Below are 22,860 nucleotides of genomic sequence, written 5' to 3' on the forward strand. Positions count from 1 at the left end.
GTGTATATCTGTGTGTGTGTGTCTGTGTGTGTGTCTGTGTGTGTGTGTGATTTATATATATTTTTTGTCTCTCTCTGATCTGGTGCTGGTCCATGTCTAGCCCCAGCATGCAGTGGCCCAGCCTTTTTGACATATCTAAAGAGTGCTCCACTGGTCACAGGGAGGGACACTTTGACTGTCATGATAAGCAAATATCTTACAGGAGGTGAGGAATAGTCTTATTTATTAAGTCACAACAGATAAATAAAAAACATTCCACTGAAAATGAATTAATCAACTACCTGAAACACAGCATTATTCACCTGATTTTTACATATTCCAAACATGCACAAAATTTAAAAAATCCCTTGGAAGACGTGAGTGCTTTTCAGAGATCTGTGGTTATGTGGAGGGTGTTAAGGCATTCCTCTAAAATGCCTGCCAGCCCAGCAGCTGCTATTTGGAATGTTAACACTAAAATAAAGGAGGATAAAGGAAATATTAAAAACTGACTAACCAGTGCTGTCAGTTAGATGCTTTTGACTGGTTTTCGTGTCTTCAAACATGGGAAACACGAGCTGCCTCACAGAAGATATATTTATGTCCTTCTACATTAGTTCTTTTGGGGGAGACTCTCCAAATCTGAATAGCTGAAGACTAATAGACAAGATGTGTTAGGCTATCTGAACAATTGGCTTTGGTTTGAAAGAGGCTTTTTATAGTTGTCATATTTGGAACTAAAATAATTTATTTTAAGGTCCTCATAAATATATTTAGAAACATTATAATGGCTTGGGTATAAATGATATTGTACCACTTCAATTATCCCGGGACACTTAATATATTTAAATCTTTCTAGTTTTTGATGGTACATCTGTGAAGCACTACAGGATCAAAAGGATGGATGGAAGCTTTTTCCTAACCAGAAGGAAAACTTTTAAAACTTTGAATAAGTTGGTTGACTATTACAGCAAGAACAGTGATGGCCTCTGCGTGTTGCTCAGACAGCCATGCCTAAAGGTAAGGCGTGGATGCTACACTGTGCAAACTATTTTTTGTGAGCTAACTCATCAGATATCTGTCAGAAAGTGTTGACCCCATATCTGCTTCCACCGTTTCAGAATGTTAATGCTCTTCTTGTTTTCAGGAAGTTCTGGGTAGTGTTACAGCTTCATTCTTGAGGTTGACAAATTAATAATAAAGTACCATGCCATTTTGAAAAAAGTCATCAAGTGGTTGGGGGGTGGGGAGGAATATGCCAGATCATGATTTATGAATACCTTTTTATAAAAACATTTGGAGATGAAATCTCCAACTTCATAACTCTAGCTGTCCATATGTAATTACTGAGACAAAACCACAAGGTTCTGGCAACCAACACGTCATTGTTCAAAAAGCTTTCTGGAGGGATGATTTCTAATTTTTGCTTTTAATAGGAGGATATTTTCTTTAGCATATTTCTTATTTCTAAAAAAGAGCACCCAGAATGGGGGTTGTATTTTATGTTCTTGGCTCACTATTGCATGTGTATACTCCAAAGAAACATTATTTATATCTGTTCCAGCTTTACATGAAATAGTTAACAATGATTTGTATATGTTATTAAAGTCTCAATTATGGTACTGTTTATTTTCTTTTACGAGATACAAACTCCTGCCACTTTTGACTTGTCTTACAAAACTGTTGATCAGTGGGAGATAGACCGACGATCTCTGAAATTTGTGAAAAAATTAGGATCTGGTCAGTTTGGTGAAGTATGGGAAGGACTGTGGAATAATACCACCCCCGTGGCAATCAAAACATTAAAACCAGGTATGTGAAATATTCTTAAATCTTAATGAGCTATTAGCAAGAGTGCTCCTTCACTTTTTAAATGCTGCAGCAAACAGAGCCTATCTGTATATATGCATTTGTTCTTAAAATCCACACCCCTAGACATGAAGATTAGTAAAGCTCTAGGTCTAGATAGTCTTTGGTATTTTCAATCAGAATTTTATAGTTTTCTGTTTCTAGATGAGCTGAATTAATTCAAAATCTGTATCACATAAAAAGGCAATGACAACAAGAGTTGTACCTATTTTTACAGTATTGTTTGTGTGGAAATGAGTAACTGTAGACTGAATAATCTATAGGTGAAGTAATGGATTTACAAGCAGTTTGTCATCTGTAGGGTTTTTCTAGTGATTAGGTGCTATACTGCAGTGATTTCTTTGGTAATATAGAATATTTACTATGCTAAGTTTGTATTTAAGGAGTGCTTTAATCCTAGTATCGCTTGAATAAAATTTTTTAAAGTTTTTGATGCACAACATTTATACCCATTATTTGCATGTAATATAAGATTGTGACTAATACAGCTTTTAGCATTCTTCTTAATTATGTTTCATTAACTTCAAGTAATTTGTGCATTTTCAACTGACAACATAAAATATCTGCCAGCAGATGGCAAGAACCACATAGATAAGTGAGGCAGCTTGGATGATATACATGTTTTTTAAAAAGAGATAACAACATGAGCTGTGGTTAATTGAAAAAGCTTGTGTTGGGCACTAATGAACCTGATTCAGGAAGCAGAACAGATTCAGACCTTTGATTCAATACAACATCAATATGCTTGAGCACTGTTTGAATGGTCTCCCGAACAGGGAGGAATTTAAGCATATGTTTCAAGGCTCTCTTGTATCAGGATATCTTTTGTGTTTTGGGATGTGCAAACTGAAAGAAAATAAGCCCCCCTTTTTTTTTTTTTTTTTTTCTCTCTGCTTAACTGAAAATGTGAAAACTGTTCAGACTAAAGACCATCTATAATTCATATGAAAGACAATACTTTTTTCAGTGAACAGGTGCATCTCCCTAGTGACTCAGCAAACAGAAACCAGCTTGAAATCTCTTTTTCACTGGAATAAACATAAGACTCACTGCAAACTTGCTATCGTGTATAGACTAGCACAGTATAATGGAAGAAACTCCTTCAACTGTGATTCTTTTTGTAGTATCATAGTTCACCTGGGAAAAAGGGCTCGATTAATCAATACTTTTTCCATCTCAGTTTTTTACACTCTAGTCTGACTCTTGCTAAGGTCAACAGCAGTAGTTTCACTGATTGCATGCTGGGGTGTATTGAGTTAGGGCAGACCTGGATGCACTGCTTGGATAGCAGAGAGTTTGTGACCTAACACTGTGATAAGGAAGCCGTGCGTTGCACATAGCGTTGCTCAGAATGAAGAATCTGATTCCCAAAGCTGTCTTGATAAATTATGTAGTTAATGTTGAATCTCTTATCACTGTACTTTGTGAACTATCTCATTCTACAAAAACAGTTCAAACAGTCACAAATGTAAGCAATTAACCTTGTAGTATCACTTCTTCAGGGAATTATCCTCTTCTATACATTGTTTTTCACTGTATAGTGAAAGGCATTTGGAGTGCTTAACAGTAATCAGCACATTGGTTTTCCATAGCTTGTTCTAATTGTTACTCATGAGGAATAACACTTCACTAATTAAAGACAAACCACAATACCCTCACCCTAATCTGAGAAATAAATGTTTATCTTCGTACTAGTAAAATTTCAGCAAAGGGTAGGGTTGATAATTTCATTCACCATAACATAAAGTTGATAAATGAATGGAAAATATAATAGTTAGTGAGTAATCAAGAAATACATTGTGTTGATGACTGAAGCTTCCAATATTCACATAAGCAATGTTTCAGGCTTCAAGTGTAACACTATGTAAAATATGCCTCACTTGTTGTTTGGCTCAAAGATCTAAATCACTTGTCTTTACACTGGGGCAGGAGGGGGTGTATTTTAAACTACAGACTTTTCACTAAGCTGTTTTACAGTGCAGGTTCTCTGGACAAGTCAGTCATCAGAAAAACAGAGGAGTGTGTTAAACTCAAAGTGATCTGGCAAATACAAGGGGCTGAGATGGAAAGGGTTCTGCTAAAAATGCTTTACCACCAGAGAAATTGTGAAATGGAACAATGCTCTTATTACCAAGCAGGAGCAGGTTGATCAAGGGTAATCACATGGTGAACAATAGAGAAGAGCATAATGCAATCAGAATGCCATAGATTTACAGGCCTTAAGGCCAGAAAGAATTTCTGTTACTTTGGGTTTTTCTGTTGAGCATTATTTTGCAGTGTACATCTGTTCTAGACCATATATAGTTGGAATACTTTGCTGTTATATGCCATTACACGTCATCCCTCTGCTGAGATTAGCATTTATATTTAATCAAAACACAGCTTGGTCTTGACTACACAATAATGAGAAGTCTTCTAGTCCTAAGATGAAGGCACTGTAAGAATCTGCACCTAATTTCACATTTGAATTTGCCTGATGTCTTCTCTTTAACCCTTGCTATGTCTTCTTTATTTTTCTTTCCATTCTGGTTTAATCAATTTTCAGTTGTTTTCAGAAAGGCTAAATGTAGTTTCTTGTTATATAATGTCCTTCTCATTTCTCAAAAAAATTTTTTTGGACTTAAACCAGTCTCTAGCTATTGCTACTAAAAGGCTTAAAATCAATTATGCCAATGGCATCCTGGTCTCTATCAGCAATAGTGTGGCCAGTGAGACCAGGGCAGAGACCACTGTCCCTCTCTGCTCGGTGCTGGTGAGGCTACACCTCAAATCCTGTGTCCAGAAAAAGAATTCTCCACAAAAAAACAAAACACCATAATCACAAAACCAAAGTCAACAATTTGCACACAATTTACCCCTTATCCCTCCAGCACATTTACAACAACTGAAATTCCCTGAGATCATTCCACTCTTTGCTCTCAAATATCACTGTCAATGCCTTGCCCATTACCTCTCCTTATTCCTTTTACAATCTGTTGATCAGTGTGACTGTAAACAGAAAGCAGTAGTAATGTGATGCTTTCGTTTAGATAATTCTCTTATTTGTTCACTGGTTCACTTGTCTCTGCTTTGGAAACATCTGTGACATTTTACCAGCCACAACCATAGCCATGAATGTGTGAGTGAAAAAAAACCCATAAGAACATCTCTGCCTTAAGGAACATCTCTGACTTCAGAGCTGTTGACCCATAGTTTTCAAAGAGGTGCAGGGATCAATAGATGGGAAAACAGTCTAGAAAACAGCAGTTGCTATTTCTGGCTTTGGCTCTGCACATCACTGTCTTGATGCAGGTCCCTGAACATGTCATTTCACATTTCTGTTTTTATTTCCTCACTGAGACACTGTATTTTTCTATTTAAGTGGAAATCATTGCAGCAGGGATTTGAACTTTGTCCTATGTTGAGTGTGATGGATTTTCTAGAGCCTACTGTCTGGGCTAGCTTGCTTCTCCAGCTGTCAGCATGTGAAGCAGACATCTATCATCACCAATTAATTGTATCTGATAAAGTTCCTTATGCCTGTTGAAGCTGATGCATACATTTGTCATTATCACGTTGTAAAGCATCTCCCAAACTTCTCTCTGCATGGAAACTGTCCAAGCATGATTTTTTTTTTCAGGAGGCTTTTCCAAAATAGTGTCTGGGTTGGTACTGTCAGTGGAGTTTTTTCATAACATTTTCATTTCTCTGATTAGTCATCTCTTTAATACATATGCAGTGTAAAAAGCTTTGCACTCAGGGAAGTACCCTGGTTTCCCTGTAAAAAAAAAGATTTTTTTATTCCATTTAATTCCGTATGGGGCCTTACACTGATATGTAAGTTTACTTCTGTATGGTGGCAAAGCTGCTTGAGAACATCCAGAAACATATATTATTCATCTGGTATTATGAATAGGCTATTTTAGTTTCTTATGTTGCCAAATACTTAGTTTTTAAATTTTATTTCTTTATTACTCATAAAATTCTTCAGAAAGTAATAGTTATATGCCTAATGCAGTCTCCACATAAATTAATTTTCTATAAACTTTACTTAGAGGGCTAGGTTCCACTCAAGTACAAGGGTACTTTGAAGCAATTTGGGAAGTTTTATAAAAAAGTTGCAAACAAAGGGTCTTGTGACAGGTTTATCAAATATTTAAGGGCCATTTTAATTTAGGCCAATAGAATCTGGAAAATAACTAACTTCCTCTCTAACTCATTTCCAGGTTATCAGTGTTTATCTTAGAATGTGAAGCTTTCTCAGATCTAGAACAAATATTTTCAAAGAGAAGTCAATCAGAACTGATATATCTGTTTTAAGTAGGCTTAAAAGTTAGAGGTGATTTCTGGCAGAGCAGCACAACATAGAACATCTCAAAGAAAGAGATTACAATATTTTGTTCTGAAGGATGACTTTGACATTTAGAAAAACATTTTTCATTCAAAAACCAGATTATCTCGACTGTATTTTCTTCAGGTCCTGATAAATTTACTCCCAAACTGGTATTTGACACAAAAGAAATCTCCACTTGTTTCAATAAAGGCTTATGTTAACTAATTGTTAATGACCAAGTTGTTTCTACTTACAGTAACCTGCTTTTTATCTTGTGTTTACCACTTACAGGTGAAAATGCATATTTCATTAAAAACATACATATTCAGCTACAATTTAAACCCCCTTCAGTTATTTGAAACTCCATTTGGCATGTGTTTCCTGCCTCAAAGGGATGTACTGTACATCTTTGCCACTATTGTGACAGGCTTTATCCAACTAATTTGTAACAAGGATGTTTGGTGGCTTTTAGAGGCAGTTTTTAATTTGCTTATTCAGTTTCTGAAACATAATCTTAGGCAGAACACTCATAAAGACACTTTTAACTTTTATTTCATTTGGCATCCAATCTTCTTATGAAGTACAAGATAAGATCTACAGGGCTGTGGGGGATTGGGGTGCTGTCTGCTGCATGTACTATTTAAAGACATAAACTAAGTAAAACTGAAGGTTACATATGCTCTGTAAAACATGCAGGAAATACTTATTGATCTTTTTCTGGTTTGTTACCATTATTGTCACTGCTATTTGCTTTTACAGTGTTGAAAAAGATTTGCAGCAATTCAGCCAATGGAATACTTCCTTCTTGATCAATTTATTGAAAGCTGTCATATCTGAAAAACGTGTTGCTTGGTTTCTGTTTACTGGGAGAAGTTTACAGCATGATTAAACTGAGAAATTCCTTGTAGGCAAACTTTGATGGTGGGAACAAATCAGACTGTCAAATTCTATGGTGTGAAGAAATCCTGTATAATGATCCATAGAGGGTCCATGATTTGGTAGACCCTAAGTGAGCAAGTAGTTCATCCTTTTTAGGATCAACTTGTCAAATTTTGGCATTGATGCTAAATCATTAGTCATGCTGACACATTTGCTTTTGTAGGCAGAATGCCTCACACCATGCAGCTTCTCTGTAGATTTTAGGTTGATTTTCATGACAATACATTTATCTTGAAACAATAAGCAAATGGGGCAAAATTTTAAATCAATATCGAAGTGAGTCCAAACCCTATAAAGACAACCCTAGACTTTTAAATTCTTTTTTTTAATCTAGAATTGGTGGAAAGTTTGAGTAAATCTGTAAAGATTGTTCTGTTCTAAACAAGAAAAGGATATAGAGTAAGAATCACAGATATTTTGGGGTTTCTCCCTGTCATAATCTCTGCTTTATCCAGACCAGGTGTGATCATTTACTCTTTGTGAAGGCCCCCACTTTCCTCTGACAGTTAGTAAATAGAATGAGTATAGTTTGTACTTGTTGAGATGTATTATTGGCAGTTTGTCATTTATTGATGGAAATCCAAATACTTTGACCGCTCCTCCTAATGACACCCTATAAAGTCTCACCAAATTGGACAATATGGGATTGCCAAGGGAAATATGAGGAAATGGAAGTGAGGAGTACCTGTTCCTTGCAATGCAATCTTTGCTCTCCCAAGTAGCAATGTCAAGTGGCTCTTTTTTCATAAAGTCTGTGTCAGGAGCATTTCTGAATCATCCCTCTTGTACTGATGTGAGGATAAGAAATCACACATCATTCCTATGTTTTGGGAAATAGGCTGGGACATTTTTCAGGAAGTGGCATTCGAGGTAGGTGTTGGGTGAACAGGCTGATTCTCTAGTCCTTTTTGTAGAACAGATTATCAGCTGGAATTTTGTTGCTAAGCCATTTAACAGCCTCCAAGAGTTTCACTTAATTTAAACATCCATGTTTTGTCCACAATCAAACTCCCAAATGAACTTTATAGATTACCTAATATTAAAAAAAAAAACCCATAAAGACTCTTACTTTTGCAGCCTTGGCTTCTCAAATTACTTAGCCTGCTTACTGAGTAAAATGAGTTTGTTTTTAAACATGGCACAGAGCAGAATAAGTTGGATACTTAGATATTTTCCTCCCCAGTCTTAACTGTAATATTTTCTTTATTAAAGTATTTTGATTTGGGAGAAAGGAGACATGTAAGTGGTTAAATAATTTCACATTTGCACGTTTGTACATGCATTTTGAAGGAGATATTATTCACCAGCTTCCTCAAACATCTCACAATATCTGATCACTACTGGATCATTCATCTAGAAAGGTTTGATTCTTTATCTGTTCATGTTTTCCTAATCAATCCCCTATTAAAGGACATATGACCTTTAATCCTACATTTGCCATGACTTTATCTTCCTGTGCCATTTCTGACTGCTTCTTTGACATAGTTTCTGCATTGTTTCACTATAGATATGAATAGAACTGGAGATGTTATGATCCTATGTAACATTTAAAAAGTTGCCATCATTTGCTGTTAAGACACTTTGATGTTTAAGGGATTGTAAAATTAATGTTACATCTGTGCATACATTGGTATTTCTGATAGGGCTGCTATTGCATGATCATTATAAATAGCTATTTGTTTTTGTATATATAAAATGCACACATCATCTCCTCATATGCTAAACTGATTTCAGTGCTTTCAGGCTTTAATTGGTGAAGCTGAAAATATAGTGCAACAAATTTTTATTGCAGCACTACTTTTCCCTCAGAAATTTTATGTTCATTACCTAGACACTCTCACCTCAGTTTCTGATCCTTTCATTAACCAGTTGTTTGTTTAAAATGTAAAACCCTTAACATTCTAGCCTTGGTTTTTTTTTCCTGTTTGGGGGAGTCCTGGGGGTGGTTGATTTTAGCCTTTATATTTCTGGTGGCTGGGACACATATGTTCTCTGTCCCTACACAACTTGCATATTTCACTCATTTAATGTTTGTTTCAGCTGCACTGTCTGTTTTTGTGGGAACTGTGAAGATTTGAGATGTTAATGTTCTTTCAAAGACAGAAAACAATATCAGTTACTCCCTTAAGATTGCTGGTAGAAAGCCCTTTAATAACCTTGGTTTTGTTATATGCTGTTGTTTCAGGTTCAATGGATCCAAAAGACTTTCTGAGGGAAGCACAAATAATGAAGAACTTGAGACATCCAAAGCTTATACAGCTTTATGCTGTCTGCACTTTGGAGGACCCAATTTATATTATTACTGAGCTGATGAGATATGGAAGTCTTCTAGAATACCTTAAAAGTAAGCAAATGACTCTAAACTCATTTTAAGGGTGCTGCAGTTTAGTAAATACACTAACATAAAAGGTAGAAGTACAACACCCTGGTTTAATGTAAAAGCTGCATTATTTGTCATGTGTGGGGATGAGAAAAGCAGAAAGGTTTATAAATTTTTGACAACCAAAATATTAAAAAAGCAGGAAAGAATCACATCTACAGTCTGATTCCTGCCTTATAATGGCTCATATTTTTTCATCCAGTTCCAGGAGTAGACGGGAACACACACAAAGGAATAAAAATATAAGTATCCAGAAGGATAGGTCATCATATGTGACATGAAATAGAAGCACTTCCACAAAATGTACTTAACAACTTTGAAAACTATTACTAGTCAGGGATAGCTTTTCACTACAAATTTGTCCCTTGCCTATCTCATCAGGGCTTTTATCTCAGTAGCACTTCAAATTGCTCTTTTGAAGGCAAATAATAATTAAAAATAAAATTGTACAGCCTGGAACAGACTAGCATAATGATTGCACTTTTAAGTTCACTCCTGTTATTGGGAAATTCTTGATTCTAGTGTTGCTACCCATTTTCAGTTTAGCAGATGTCTGTGAGATGCTAAATGTCTTCAAAGATGTAATGATTTCTTGAAGACAAAATGTTTGCCACGGTTGTCATGCTGAATTTCTTCTCTCTTTACAGTCCATAAAGCAAAGCCCTGTGTAATTCCACAGACAGCATTTACCATGACACATGCCTTCCCCCATCTTCTCTGAGGAACCATTTTTAAATGAGGGTCTGTCCACCCACAATTACAGCTAAAGAAGTCTCTGACACAGAGACAGCCCTACCAGGAACTGCCCAGAGTGGGTCTGCCATGACCTTGGGCCAGATCATCCACAGTTTTTCAGGCATTTGCTGGCCATAGGTAGCAAGGCACAAATTTCCTTCAAATTCTCATCTTCGGTGCCTTTGTGTGCAGATTGCAGTATATCTGATTGAAAGAGCCTGGCACATCAGGAAATGATTGCTGTGCATGGAAACATTTATTGCACTGGAGAAATAGCTCTGAGAAAGCCAGGATGAGTCACAGCTATTGCAGAGGTGAAAATTGTCCTGTTAGTGTGCATAGAGTAAACATGTCCAGAGCACATCAGTGCTGCAGCCTGTGTGTGGGTCAGTTGCCAGCCTATGCACAGCACCCTGCTCCTTGCCTAAGGGCTCACTCCTGTAGCTCTTCATCAGAGGCTGTGGAAAGTCAGCTGCTTTCCAGGCAGCCATCAAGATATCCATAAAAATGGCCAGTTGAAACCCAGTCTAGTGGTATCCCTCCTTGTCTGACCAATGCACAGGGAAGTGCACAGAACTAAGAGGTGGAGGCAGAGATCCAAGGGTTTTGATAGGTATTGTGGTCAGAGAAAAGTTGTTGCTGTCAGTGAGACTAATAAGGAAAGAGATTGAAGCTTGTATAGAGCTCTGTGACTGCAAGTGATCTATATCAGCTGGAGTGCACAGCTCCTGGTAAGTTTTCTTGAGATTCAGCCTCTGCAGGAAACAGGAAAATATTTCCAGAATGCTTCTGTCTCTGTGTGCACTATGGAAAAATAAAGCAAATTAGAGTGGAGAAAAGTCCAGAGATATTCTTGGTTCCTATTCCCCTTTTAGAACTGTATGGTATGCTGTTCCAGCTTTAAAAGTCCCTAATATTTTATTCACAGTTACTATCACATTTCCCCATAATGACAGCTACTTAATAATGATGGACATGGGAATTCCCTGTGCACACTGTAAATGTACTTTGGGAGAGTTCTTGATGAGCACTGCTATGCAGAGTTATTGAGCTGCCACCAGTATGAGAAAATGCACCCGAAAATTTTTCTTTGTTATTGGAAGTGAATGAAATTGTCATAAATGTATGAGTGCTTTTATCAATGCTGATGGGCCTGGGGCTTGTTCTGGCAGGTATATATTCTTGAAATTCAGTGAATTATTGTGGAGGCAATGCCCTCACTGGAGAAAGTGCCGCTTATTTATTTTTCTCTTTTTTTATTGTCAGATATCTGTCAATGAGAATATTTTCCTGTCTTTTCTATATGAGCAGTTATGGTAGATTGCTTAGAACAGGGTGCAGACCCCAAGACTTCTTTAATATTTTCTCTAATAAATTTTTCATATGAGGTTGAGGGTTTTGTCAAAAAATATTAGTAAAAAAGGACATGGAGGTGCTACATTTTCTCGATCAGTTAAAGAATAATCCATTGGATTATTTATAAATTTATAAATTCAGCAGTAGTGCCTGATTTTGAGTGTGGAAGTTATATAAACATATCTATACCTATAGCTAGCTAGCTAGATATAAACTTAAAGTAGCCTTCCATTACCTAATGGGAGTCTATAAGAGAGCTGGAAAAGGACTTTTTACAAGGCCAGGTAATGATAGGGAAAAGAGGAATGGCTTTAAATGGAAAGATGGTAGATTTATATTAGGTAATTTTTAGAAATGCTTCACTGTGAGGGTAGTGAGGTACTGGGATACTTTGTCCAGAGAAGTTGTTCTTGTGTTCTCTGTCTGGCCCAGCCTGGAGCTTTGGAGGTGTAGTCGGAAATCTTTATGAGACATACATAAGTGATTTACACCTCAGATCCCAAAGAGACTTCTGATTTCATCCTCTCTTTTTGTGCACAGGTTGTAGCTCCTGGTCAGCTGAGGCTCTTCATTAAAGCTTTCCCTTTTTTAGCTCCAGAAAGCTGCAGTGTAGAACCAGCTTACAGAGAGATCATCCAAAAAACACTGCAGCAGCCAGGGCAACTGTGTCCTCTTCCCCTCCCTCAGCCCACAGGCCAAAGGCAGAAGCTGAGCCCAGTCTGGTATTCCAAACAGGCTCTAATGAAAGAAATGGTCTTTCAGCTGCCACTCCAGTGTTAGTGGTGGATCTTATCCTTGTCCTTTAGCATGGTGCTCCTCAGTGTCTGCAGGGAATAAAACAGGGGGGTTTAGCAGTTCTGACTCCTGTTCTGCACTGAAGCAGCTCATTAAACACAAGGCTGATGAGTCACTCCTTTTTCTTGTGGCATTGCCTTATTTTGCCCCTTGGAGCAAGCTGAAGTCAGGCTGTCCTGGAGCATCAGCAGACCAGTGACAAACCTGTGCTCAGCTTTGTTGGTATCCTTGTCTGCTCTCATCAGCAGGTAGTTCACAACACATGCAGATGAAGCCGTGTGAAAGGGAATATTTAAAGCTGATTGACATAGACTAACTTCCAAAACCCAAGTACTAATGCAAGGTGCTTGAAAACATTTAATTATTTTCCGATTAAATACTACATGACCATCATTTGTGGATTTATATCTCTGTCTGACAAGATGAATAACAAATGTTGATGCCTGCCAGTTATCAGAACTGAAAATCTTCAAAGTGTTGTATTATTCTGAGGGCTGAGTGGATTTTAACCCTACCCAATTTTTGTACCTCTCTCTTTGAAAAGTCTACGCAGTATGAAACATGTGTAGGGGAGGAAAAGACATTCTGAGTCAACAATAGAAGTAAATAATCTTAGTGTTGGAATTTTTAGCCTCAAAATGATGTGGAGTAAAACACATACAGGACAAATTTATTTTTTTTTCCTAATTATGTCAGAGCATCCAGATGAGCAGGAAATTCAAGGCCTGGAGATTGCAGAATACATTAGTAAATAATGGCATTTCACACTCTTCATAAGGCGGGATGACATAAAATAAAAAAATAATGGCATCAAATAAAATGCCAGAACTGGAGTAGGCTATTTAAAACAATGCTAAGACATGCTATCACTGCAAATAAATTAATAATAAGTGAGAGAAAACTGCCAGCTACAAAACTTTTATTCCTTTAACACAGAGGCATTAAGTAGAAGTCACTAAGCTGATGACAAAGAACTGCCAATAAGCCTAGCAGCAAGGATTCAGCTTTTTGATATTAAGATTCTGAAACAAAGCTGAAATTGTTTTGAGTGTTAGAGGCTACAGAAGTAGAAAGCCATACTTCAGGGCTGCAGCATTTGGTATTGGGTGAAGTGGTCCTTGAATGTAATACTGATTTGGTTTACAATGAATTACCTCCTGGTTTAAATTCTTTGCATTGAGGAGGTTGGTTAGCTGTCCCCAAAATGCCACAAAGGCCCTGAATTTGTACTCTAATTTGTTATACCCCAATTAAATTTTATTTTTTGGTTACCTGTCTTACAATTTTTGGCTGCAGCTTTTCATGGCCTGAGACTTTCCTCCATTTGTAGAGGCAAGTTGCTCAGCTCAAATTTCTTCTACTGCACTGTTTGAACAATGATCTCTGATTGTCAAATCTCACTTTCTGGAATTTGCTTATCTTAGTGGGGTAGGAATGACATAACATTGCTTCAGAAAGTTCTACTGGAGAAGGAGGCAGCTTGAAAGCATCTCAAGGAGTCCTAGTCTTGAGTAGAGACAACAGAGATAACAACATGAAGCAGTCAAGCGGACTGGAAAGTGAAAATGAGATATACTGGACAGAAGATGGCATTTTCCCTAGTTAGAATCACTGGAGAACAGGGAACAAGGATAATTTTGTGCTTTTCCATCTTTAGTCAGCTCTAGCTACAACCACTGGGTACGGACATTAACTCTTATTCACAGTTTGGAACAGTTTTATGAACCCTTTATGTAAGAAAGGTTCATACTATGTTACCATCAGTAGATAAAAGATTTTCTCTTTGGACTGTGTCAGCAGCTCCTTCCTGGCCTAGATTAACTCCTGCATGTAGTATCTATTCTTTTAGAGAAGATGGGACAAGCATTGTTACTCAGTTGTTGGGAAATAAGTAATGTCATTCAGTAATCCCTGTCATTTGGCTGGGCTTTTACTTTATTGTATTGCATGGTTTGGTTTATTTGTGTGGGCTTTTTGAACCAGGCAGGTTTTCAGTTATTTATGTCTGAAATCAACATCTTCTTCTTGTTATGTTGTTCTTGTCATCTCCTTTTTAAACAGAAGATGGAGGCTCTCAAATCTGCCTGACACATCAAATAGACATGGCAGCTCAGGTGGCTTCTGGGATGGCATACCTTGAATCTCAGAACTATATCCATAGGGATCTGGCAGCCAGGAATGTTCTTGTTGGTGAGCACAATGTTTACAAAGTGGCAGACTTCGGACTTGCAAGAGTTTTTAAGGTAGGTTGTGAGAGGGTTAAATGCCCCTGCTTTTAACTCTTGAGAACAAGGTGGGAGAGGCCAGCTAAAGAACAAACTGTAGCCCTGAATTGATGGATAGAGACAAAGGCAAGCCCAGGCAGAAAAGGACCCATACCATGTTCAGTTGTATCTTCTACCTGCACTATCCCATGCAAGGTCAGAAATAGTCCTGTGCCTTTGTGTCAGTCTGAAGAATCTTGGTGTCTGCTTCCCACCCAACCACCCAAGAAAGATCCTGGCAAGCAAATACACTTTGCTGGACAAGATTTATCCACAACATGGAGAGGAACGATTGAAAGATTGTACACCTGGGCCTGTAAGGGAAGGCGTATAAAAATGTATTGACATATATTCTCTCCTTGTTCACTTCCCCACTGCCTCCATGGTGCTTGTGATCAGAGGTAGTAATCATAAAAGAACCTTATTCCTCTCCACAGCTAACAGCAACATTTATAAAGTGAGCTCTCAGAGCTTTAAGTCTGATGCAAATTCTTTGCCACTGCACCGTTTTGGTTTTTTCTCTAGTCCTTGAAGGCAGAGAATGCCAAGGGTCACTGGCCAAAGTATCCCTGTGGAAGAGCTGTGGTTTAGAAGCAAGATTTCCTACCTCTGAAAATTATTTAATCAGTGTTGGAAAGATTAATTTTGCTTTATTTTATGGATTTCCATATGAAATCCATAATTTCTGACGTTGTGCTTGGGTTTTATTATTTATTTATGTTCTTGCACTGAGAAGGAAAAACAGAGAAAAAAGTCTTCTGCTTCTCATTTTGTTTTCCCATTCAAACAGCAGAAATTGAAGTTCATAATAGAATTGGATTTATTACATAATGAAGTATAGAATGTTGGCTTAACAAAGTCATCAAGGGACTGAAAATTTTTTAAATTTAATTTTGATTGTTCTAAATACACATAAATTCATATTAAAACTTCTTTAACATAATATATATATATATTTAAATGAACAATGCTCATAATGGATATGTTTCTTGTTTTTAAAGATTAATGTTATGGTCAAGATGCCAACTGTAGAAGTATAGAGATATAAATTAATAACAACATGTATTTTCAAAACTATTGAGCGTTGCAGCTAGGAAATATACATTCTATATTTAAACAATCAAAAAATCAAAATCTGGTACACATCCATCTGGATTTGCATGTGAAAAACTTGACTGAGGCTTAGGTGTGACTTGTGTACACTAAATTACATGTAGGAATTAAAGAGAGAAGACATGTTCACAAAATTTAGATGTCCTTGCAATAAACCTTTAAGGACATGATTCTACAAACTTGCAACTCAACAATTTTTTTGTGTCTTTCACCTAGACTTTACACTAATTAGCTCATGAGAAACTAATATGTTAATTTGAATCAGTCAGAGTTTATTCTTTCTTCCCCCAAAACCTGCTTAAGCCACTGTTATCAAAGTCAATGACCCTTCAACATCACAATAAATCACAGAAGAAATCTTCTGAAATTCATTAGCTCTTGCTCTTGCCTTTTCTCTTTACTGTAGACCAGACGTGGAGACATTTGGTCTCTAGTGTCAGCAGGATGCTTACACTGCCACTCCTGGAAGACTTTTGAAATCTTGCTTGCCGGGTCCAGAATTCACAGCAGCAAGTCATAATTGATCAGGAGCCACTACAGTGCTGTGTGCTTGCTTGAAATGATAAATGCTTTAGAAAAGCCTCTGATGAAGTCTCCACACTTTTCAACTGCAAAGCTGAATGCAATGGTAGACTTCAGAACATGGGTACTTACGTGAAAAACAAGAGTTTGGTTAAAAGATAAGATTAGGCACATGCAGAGCTTAGTCAGATGCTTAAGTGCTTTGCTGAAGCAGGTCTGAAACCAGGCTTGTTTTGTTTTACCCATGATAGGTAGAAAATGAAAAAATATATGAAGCTAGGACAGAAACAAAACTCCCAGTGAAATGGACAGCCCCGGAGGCAATCCGCTACAACAGATTCAGCATTAAATCAGATGTCTGGTCCTTTGGGATACTTCTGTTTGAAATAATCACCTATGGGCAGATGCCTTATCATGGTAAGTAATTTTACCTAAAGAAGGATGTCTAATTTTTGTCTTGATTTCAGAATAACACAAAAAAAGAAGGTTGAATGCCTGAACTATGGGCATGTTAAAGGGTTAAAATTTTAAAGAGAGGAAGAAGGTTGTTTAGATGAGGTCCATTTAGTGGGGCAGACCTTCTGGCTTCCCTGGGCCTCCTGGAAGCTTTGCAAAGGCTGTGGTTAGCACACATTCAAGCTTCCTCTTGATGGAGTCAATCTGCACAGGCACCTAAGCCAGCTGGCTATTTTCCTCCATCATCAGATCAAACATGCCAATTCTTGGAATGTGAAAAAAGGGAAGAAATAAAGGAAGTGTTTTTTTGTTCCCCAAACTCTCCTTTTTGAATTTTTATTTCTTTTAGTATATCTCATGGAAGAATAGATTATGTGTGAAGTGCTGAACAAGCTCTTCAGAAAGAAGGTGTCTGAAAAATAAATCAGGGTGCTTTTACCCCCCTCCCTCATGTATGATTGTTGCAGTGAAAAGTCTTCATAAAGGAAAGGATCACAAGAACTAAATAATTAAAAAATAAAATGTCACCAACCTCAAAAGTAGATATAGTAGTCTGAGAGCAGCTACTATTTCTAGTACTTTGAGAAATGCTCAAGGAACTGTGGCTCCAATAACACAAAATATCAGTGAGATGATTGACTGTGACTCATTTTGTGCTGGTGAGTAGAACACAAGGGAAGAACTAAAGCAAAAAAAAAGTTATGTTGTGTCTGTACAGGCCTGAGGGGTGGTGCGTTTGCCATAAACTACATTTCACAGGGTCCCAAACTGATATTTTCTGTAAAAGGGAAAATTGATTTTACTTTTTGATTCCCACCCTCACCTCCTGTGAAATTGTTCTGAAGAAAAAAAAGCAAAGCAAAATATCCTGAAGTCTTATATAAACTATAGTTGTGTACATATGGACACACACACATAAATAAATCATTTTAGTATAAAAAATATGTAACACCATGGCTCTGGATATTGTCTCAAAACTCATTCAGTATTACCCCCCCACCTTTGTAAAGGCATCTGTATCTTAAAAGTAAAAAATGTGATTTTACTATTTGCTTACTTGGTATTACTTTCAGGAGTTTGTTCTCAGTAATCAGTCAGAAGAGTTTATGTTGATTTGTGGTGGCAGTGGATAATGTGCAGAGGAAGCACCATCAGAGATCTAGGGAAAAGAAGTTAACACAAATCAAGATTTATTTTACAGAGTGAAAAACTGGAAGAGAACAGGACAATAGTCTTAGTATATAAAGGTATAGCAAAGATAAGGGAATGGTTTCTTCTCCATGACTGGTGGTGATGGAGCAGGGGTGATACCATTGCCCAGCTGCCCTTGAGGAAAGAAGGCTTACTTGAGGAAAAAGTACCTAAATGAGAGGAAAATTCAGCAGCAGGTCAGGTTTTCTTAGGAGATTTTGTAGTCACTGGGACTTGAGGCGTTTAGGAACCATTTAAGCTAAATAGATGTCAGAAAAATTGTGACAAACCCGAATGGTGGAAGAAAAGCCTCCATGCAGACAAACCTATTTGTGATGCCTTGCAGCTGGCAGTCAGGGTGAGGTGGTGGGGAAATGTTGGAGGTGGTTTTTAATTGATGGTAAACAGTAAGAGATGAGGCTCTGTCGCTGGAATTGTTCAAGGCCAGGCTGGAAGGGCTTTGAGCAACTTGGTCTAGTGGAAGGTATCCCTGCTCATGGCAGGGGTTTTGAACTGGGTGATCCTTAAGGTCCTTTCCAACCCAAACCATTCTGTGGTGATTCTGTGCTGAAGAGAGAGGAACACATGGCACCCAGAAGCAGATCCTGGGTGATGAACTCATTTTGGCTTGCAGGTATGCTGGGACACCAGGTGATCCAGCTGCTGGACAGTGGGTACAGACTTCCCCAGCCGGAGATGTGCCCAGCGCCACTCTACAGGATGATGGAGCAGTGCTGGAGCGCGGAGCCCGATGAGCGGCCCACCTTTGAGTCCCTCAGTGACCAGCTGGAGAACTACTTCAACAACGAGCTCTATGCCTTTGCCTAGGCCCAGGCCATGGCACATGAACCCTCGGGATGCTCCTGAAGGACATGTTCTAGCCAACGTGGCTAACAGAGGCTGTGCAGTCAGCCTAACCCCAGGTGGGGGGTTATTTAGGGGTGCTGAAGAATCCTGGTACACTTCATCCCCTCCCTGATCTTATTTTTTTTGCTGCTGGCAAGTTTTTGCAAGACAAAAGCATCAGGAAGCAGGAGGGTGGGCCTTTCCAAAAAATAGTCTTCTATTTATTTTAAAATGATATGTTGAAAGAACAAACAATTGAAATGAGTCTAACTACGTAATTATTGTAGCTTTTTGTAATTTCTTTATTGGAATAATTATTTACTGTTAGACTTTTCATTCCTATCAGTTTGTTCTTGGGAAGGAATGTGATGGCTCTACACAGCAGGATCTGTGCTCCCAGAGTCCTTTCATTGTAAAAAATAATAAAAGTAATCCTGTGACTGATGGCTCTGATTTGTCAGAATCCAAATTAATTGCCTTGCTTAGAATTGAAGTACATGTGCTTTTGCTATATCTGAAAATAATGGGAGATATTTAAGGAGAAAAGGAATTATTTTGTCTTCTAGATGCACAAGCTGATCTTTTTATATTTTGTATACTGTACTCCTTTTACAAGAATAAACAAAAATATTATTTTGAATTCTTATTAGAAGCTGTTTGTTCTTAAGATTGTTAACTATCTATGAGTTATTGTCCATCGAACTGCGAGGGTTTATTTTATGGTTCTTAATTTTAGTGATATTGGAGGAAAAGATATTTTAACATAAACTCAAGACTGTCTCAGTGTTTTAGAGTGACAGCCTTTTCAATCCTGCTTCCCCAAATCACAAACCCTCCAACAGGGCAGGTCTAGGTATTTTGCAGAGTAACTAGCAATCCTTTCTTCTACCTTTCGGGTTCAACTTTAATACAGGGGATTTAAGTACTAGATGATCCATTTCATTTTGTCCCATGGAGAAATGCAGCCCAGGTACTTCTGCTTGCAGTCTATATAGCTAGCTGTAGATATTAATTTTTTTTGCCCTTTCCCTAACTACGGTATCAGTTCTGCTAAAATCTGGTATCACTGTGACAGTTTTATTTTCTCAGTTGTGAGGCTTACAGAACCAAGCTTTAATTATTTACTTATGATTCATCAGTTAATTATTTAACAATATAATTCAGGAATTAAGAGCTGTATTGTGTTAACATAGTGTGGGGTCAATACAAGTGTGCTACCATTTTCCTCTAATATCAGTAAGATCCATTACTGGATCTGGGTGGCTTTTATTACATCTTTTCCATATGATTATCTTCACTTTATATTTCAAATCTATTCATCTTGTTTGCTTGCCTTGCTTCTAATTTTTTATTTCCTTTCCCCCTACTCTGCCTTTGCAAGGCAGCACACAGCTCATTTCTTTCATACACACCTCTTAAGTACTCATTATTCAAAATCCCTTTCCTTATTTATCATTTTTCTCCTCTTTCTATCTCACTACAGTGGCTTTCCAGCACTGTGTCTATGTTCAACTTAATTTTCTGTACAGTGTTTCTCTCTACTAATCCTCTTTATACTAATTAAATTTGTAAAGCATAATACAACTATAATTAATTAGCTGTCATAGCATCTATGTGATTTTTGGAAAGTAGTCATCCACTCTGAAAGAAGAAGAGGTTGAATGGCTTTGCTAAACCCACCTGATAAGAATTGGCATGGAAAGACCTGGGAGATTCCCAGGCAAAGTCTCCTGTTGTCCTCCATCCATGCTTATTTTGAGACTTGTGCTAACTTCTGGCTCATGGCCTCAACAAGATGTTATTTATGATTATCAAACTTCCATGCATCTCTTGTCTAGCTAGGAGCTGTTTTTAACACTGTTATAGTATGAGGTTGACCAATCTCACAGAGTGAATTTATGTAATGATAATAGGAATGCTGTGGAAAGATCTCTGCATCAAGCTTGTGATCTTCCTATTCAAGCAGTATTTCTGACATGATTTTTCAGACTAATGACATTAAGAATGTTGCAAATAAAAGCTGAGTTTGCCCAATAAAAAAAAAAACAACCCAAAAAAAACCCAAAAACCAAACAAACTAAAAAATCAACTAACCAAACCCCAAAAATGCTGCTAAAAGATCAGCATAGATGTGTGCATTTCACAGAAGACAAGCTTCCAGGAAAAAAAGCATAATTGGCACCTGGGAAATAGGAAAGTTTTCAAAATTTCAAATTACACTAATTTGGTCCAAGCTGCTCTGTGCTGGCCTCTTCCCTTGGGTGGAAGTCAACAGGTTATTGCAGAACTCCACTAAAGTGACATCAGTAATTCTGAAGAAATCCCACCTGTACAATGAACATATTCTGAAACCAGCATTAAAGGAGCAGAAAGTCTATTTGTCCAGCTAAAGTGACTTCTTTGTCTCCTTAATTTCTCCTATAGTCAAAGGAGAGAGAGGCTCCTTGAGATGATGAATCAGTGCCCAGAACTCCATTTTTCCTCTGAAGTACCCTTGGCAGGGTTCTCTGTGGTTGCTGCTGTGAAGGAATCTGGCAGAGATGAGACCCTTCACTGAGGAGGGTGTGTAATAATCCACCTGCTGCAAACTGCAGTCAGCTGTTTCAAGCTCCCTCTACCAAGTGCAGCCTCAGGAGCCACCTTAGGCTGAAAGGAGCAGAAACTGCAAGTGAGCTGCACCCTGCTGAGCTGTGTGAGGAGCAGGCACCTGCATGTGATGGTCTCCAGGTGATACAGCCTGGTACGCTGGGCTGCTGCTGGCAGGCACCTTTCCCTGCTCTTCCCACTCTTTCTCCTTGTGTACTTGCACAGCCACAGCTGCTTAAAGGAGTTTGGTTCTGTAAGCTGCCTCTCCTGTGTGCTGGCTCAGCGTGGGACACCTGCAGTGCTCTCTGAAAGGCAGCAGGTAGGTTCACTTTGGTGTGTCTCATTATAGGCACTATAACAAGTAAATTAATTTTGGGTTCATCTTTGAGGCAGCCTGTGCATGTCTGGCCTCTCCAAGATGCACTGTAGGTGGAAAGGTGTGGTGAATCTTTGACTTCCAAGCCTGAGTTCTGTTTCCATCTCACTGCTATGTGTTCTGAGACCAGTGCACTTTCTTTTCACAGCAAATTGAAAAGCAAGGAAAAGCAGGAAAGCAGGCTGTTCATTCTTCTCTTGCTCTAAATCTGGTGCCTGGCAGAGTTCCTTTGCCACTATGAACAATCCAGTGGAGGCCAAGCTTGGGAAGCACAGGTGCTGATCTGAGATCCATTGGTTTCTTTTTCTGGCTTAATCCATGCACTTGCACTCACTCCCTCATTTTGCCTGTCTGGAAACTGCTGCCATACAAGGGAAATACTGCCACTCTAGTATGAGGTCTAATTTTGGTTTTTTGTTTTTCCTTGGGCTAGCAGGGGAACAAAGGAGACAAAATCGCTAAATGCAACAGAATCAGTAAAGCTCTGGAAATAGTAATAGGGAAAATTAATAATTGGTTTCCAGCTCTTTCCACGTTTTTGCAGTTGAATGGATCCATTATTAAGAAAGACTGGAGGAAGAAGGCAGCAGAGAGTGATAAACCTTTACAGAGTTCAGTTTGCTTACAGGCAATCCAACAAGCAAAACTCTACCTTTTCAAGCCCATTTCCGTTTTATAATAATTTTATTTATGTGACAGATAACAATTACAGTCAGAAGTGTTTTCTATGACTTGTTTTAAATTAAACCTCAAGGTTATCATTTCCAGTTATAGTGCACAGCAAGATAGGTTTAACAGATCTCATTCTATTCTTGAGGCCTTTTATGTTCAAGGCTCTGCTAGAACTGTCTATTGCACTTGTTTTTACCTGATGGATCATGGAGGGAAAATAATGGATTCAGTTATGAGAAACAGTAATAGATTTTTTTTTGAACTGACATAAATTTCTATGTTTAGATAGAATAAAAGGATCAGGAAGAGATAAGTTGAATTTTCTACAATAGACTGGTTCTTGTGAAATTCACTTCACATAAATTGTACTGAGATGTCTTTTATGTAATGTTTTATTTATGCAATTCAGTTATTCTTTGACAACTAAATCATTTTATGTGGTTTTACAAATGATAACTTAAAAATGTCC

The 22,860-nt window shown here is 37.9% G+C and overlaps 1 protein-coding gene across 1 annotated transcript in view; it reads left to right on the forward strand.

Moving 5' to 3' along the window:
- FRK (fyn related Src family tyrosine kinase) overlaps positions 1 to 19,326 on the forward strand; it is a 47,226-nt gene extending 27,900 nt beyond the window's left edge. Inside the window, exons 3-8 of the mRNA XM_009097104.4 lie at positions 839 to 999; positions 1,623 to 1,791; positions 9,285 to 9,443; positions 14,427 to 14,608; positions 16,516 to 16,681; positions 18,546 to 19,326. Of these exons, the coding sequence (XP_009095352.3) occupies positions 839 to 999; positions 1,623 to 1,791; positions 9,285 to 9,443; positions 14,427 to 14,608; positions 16,516 to 16,681; positions 18,546 to 18,739 (1,031 nt within the window). The 3' untranslated portion in view covers positions 18,740 to 19,326. The remainder of the gene's footprint in view (positions 1 to 838; positions 1,000 to 1,622; positions 1,792 to 9,284; positions 9,444 to 14,426; positions 14,609 to 16,515; positions 16,682 to 18,545) is intronic.
- Positions 19,327 to 22,860: the final 3,534 nt, after the last annotated feature.

The sequence above is a fragment of the Serinus canaria genome, chromosome 3 (genome assembly GCF_022539315.1).
Source record: "Serinus canaria isolate serCan28SL12 chromosome 3, serCan2020, whole genome shotgun sequence".
Taxonomy (NCBI): Eukaryota; Metazoa; Chordata; class Aves; order Passeriformes; family Fringillidae; genus Serinus; species Serinus canaria.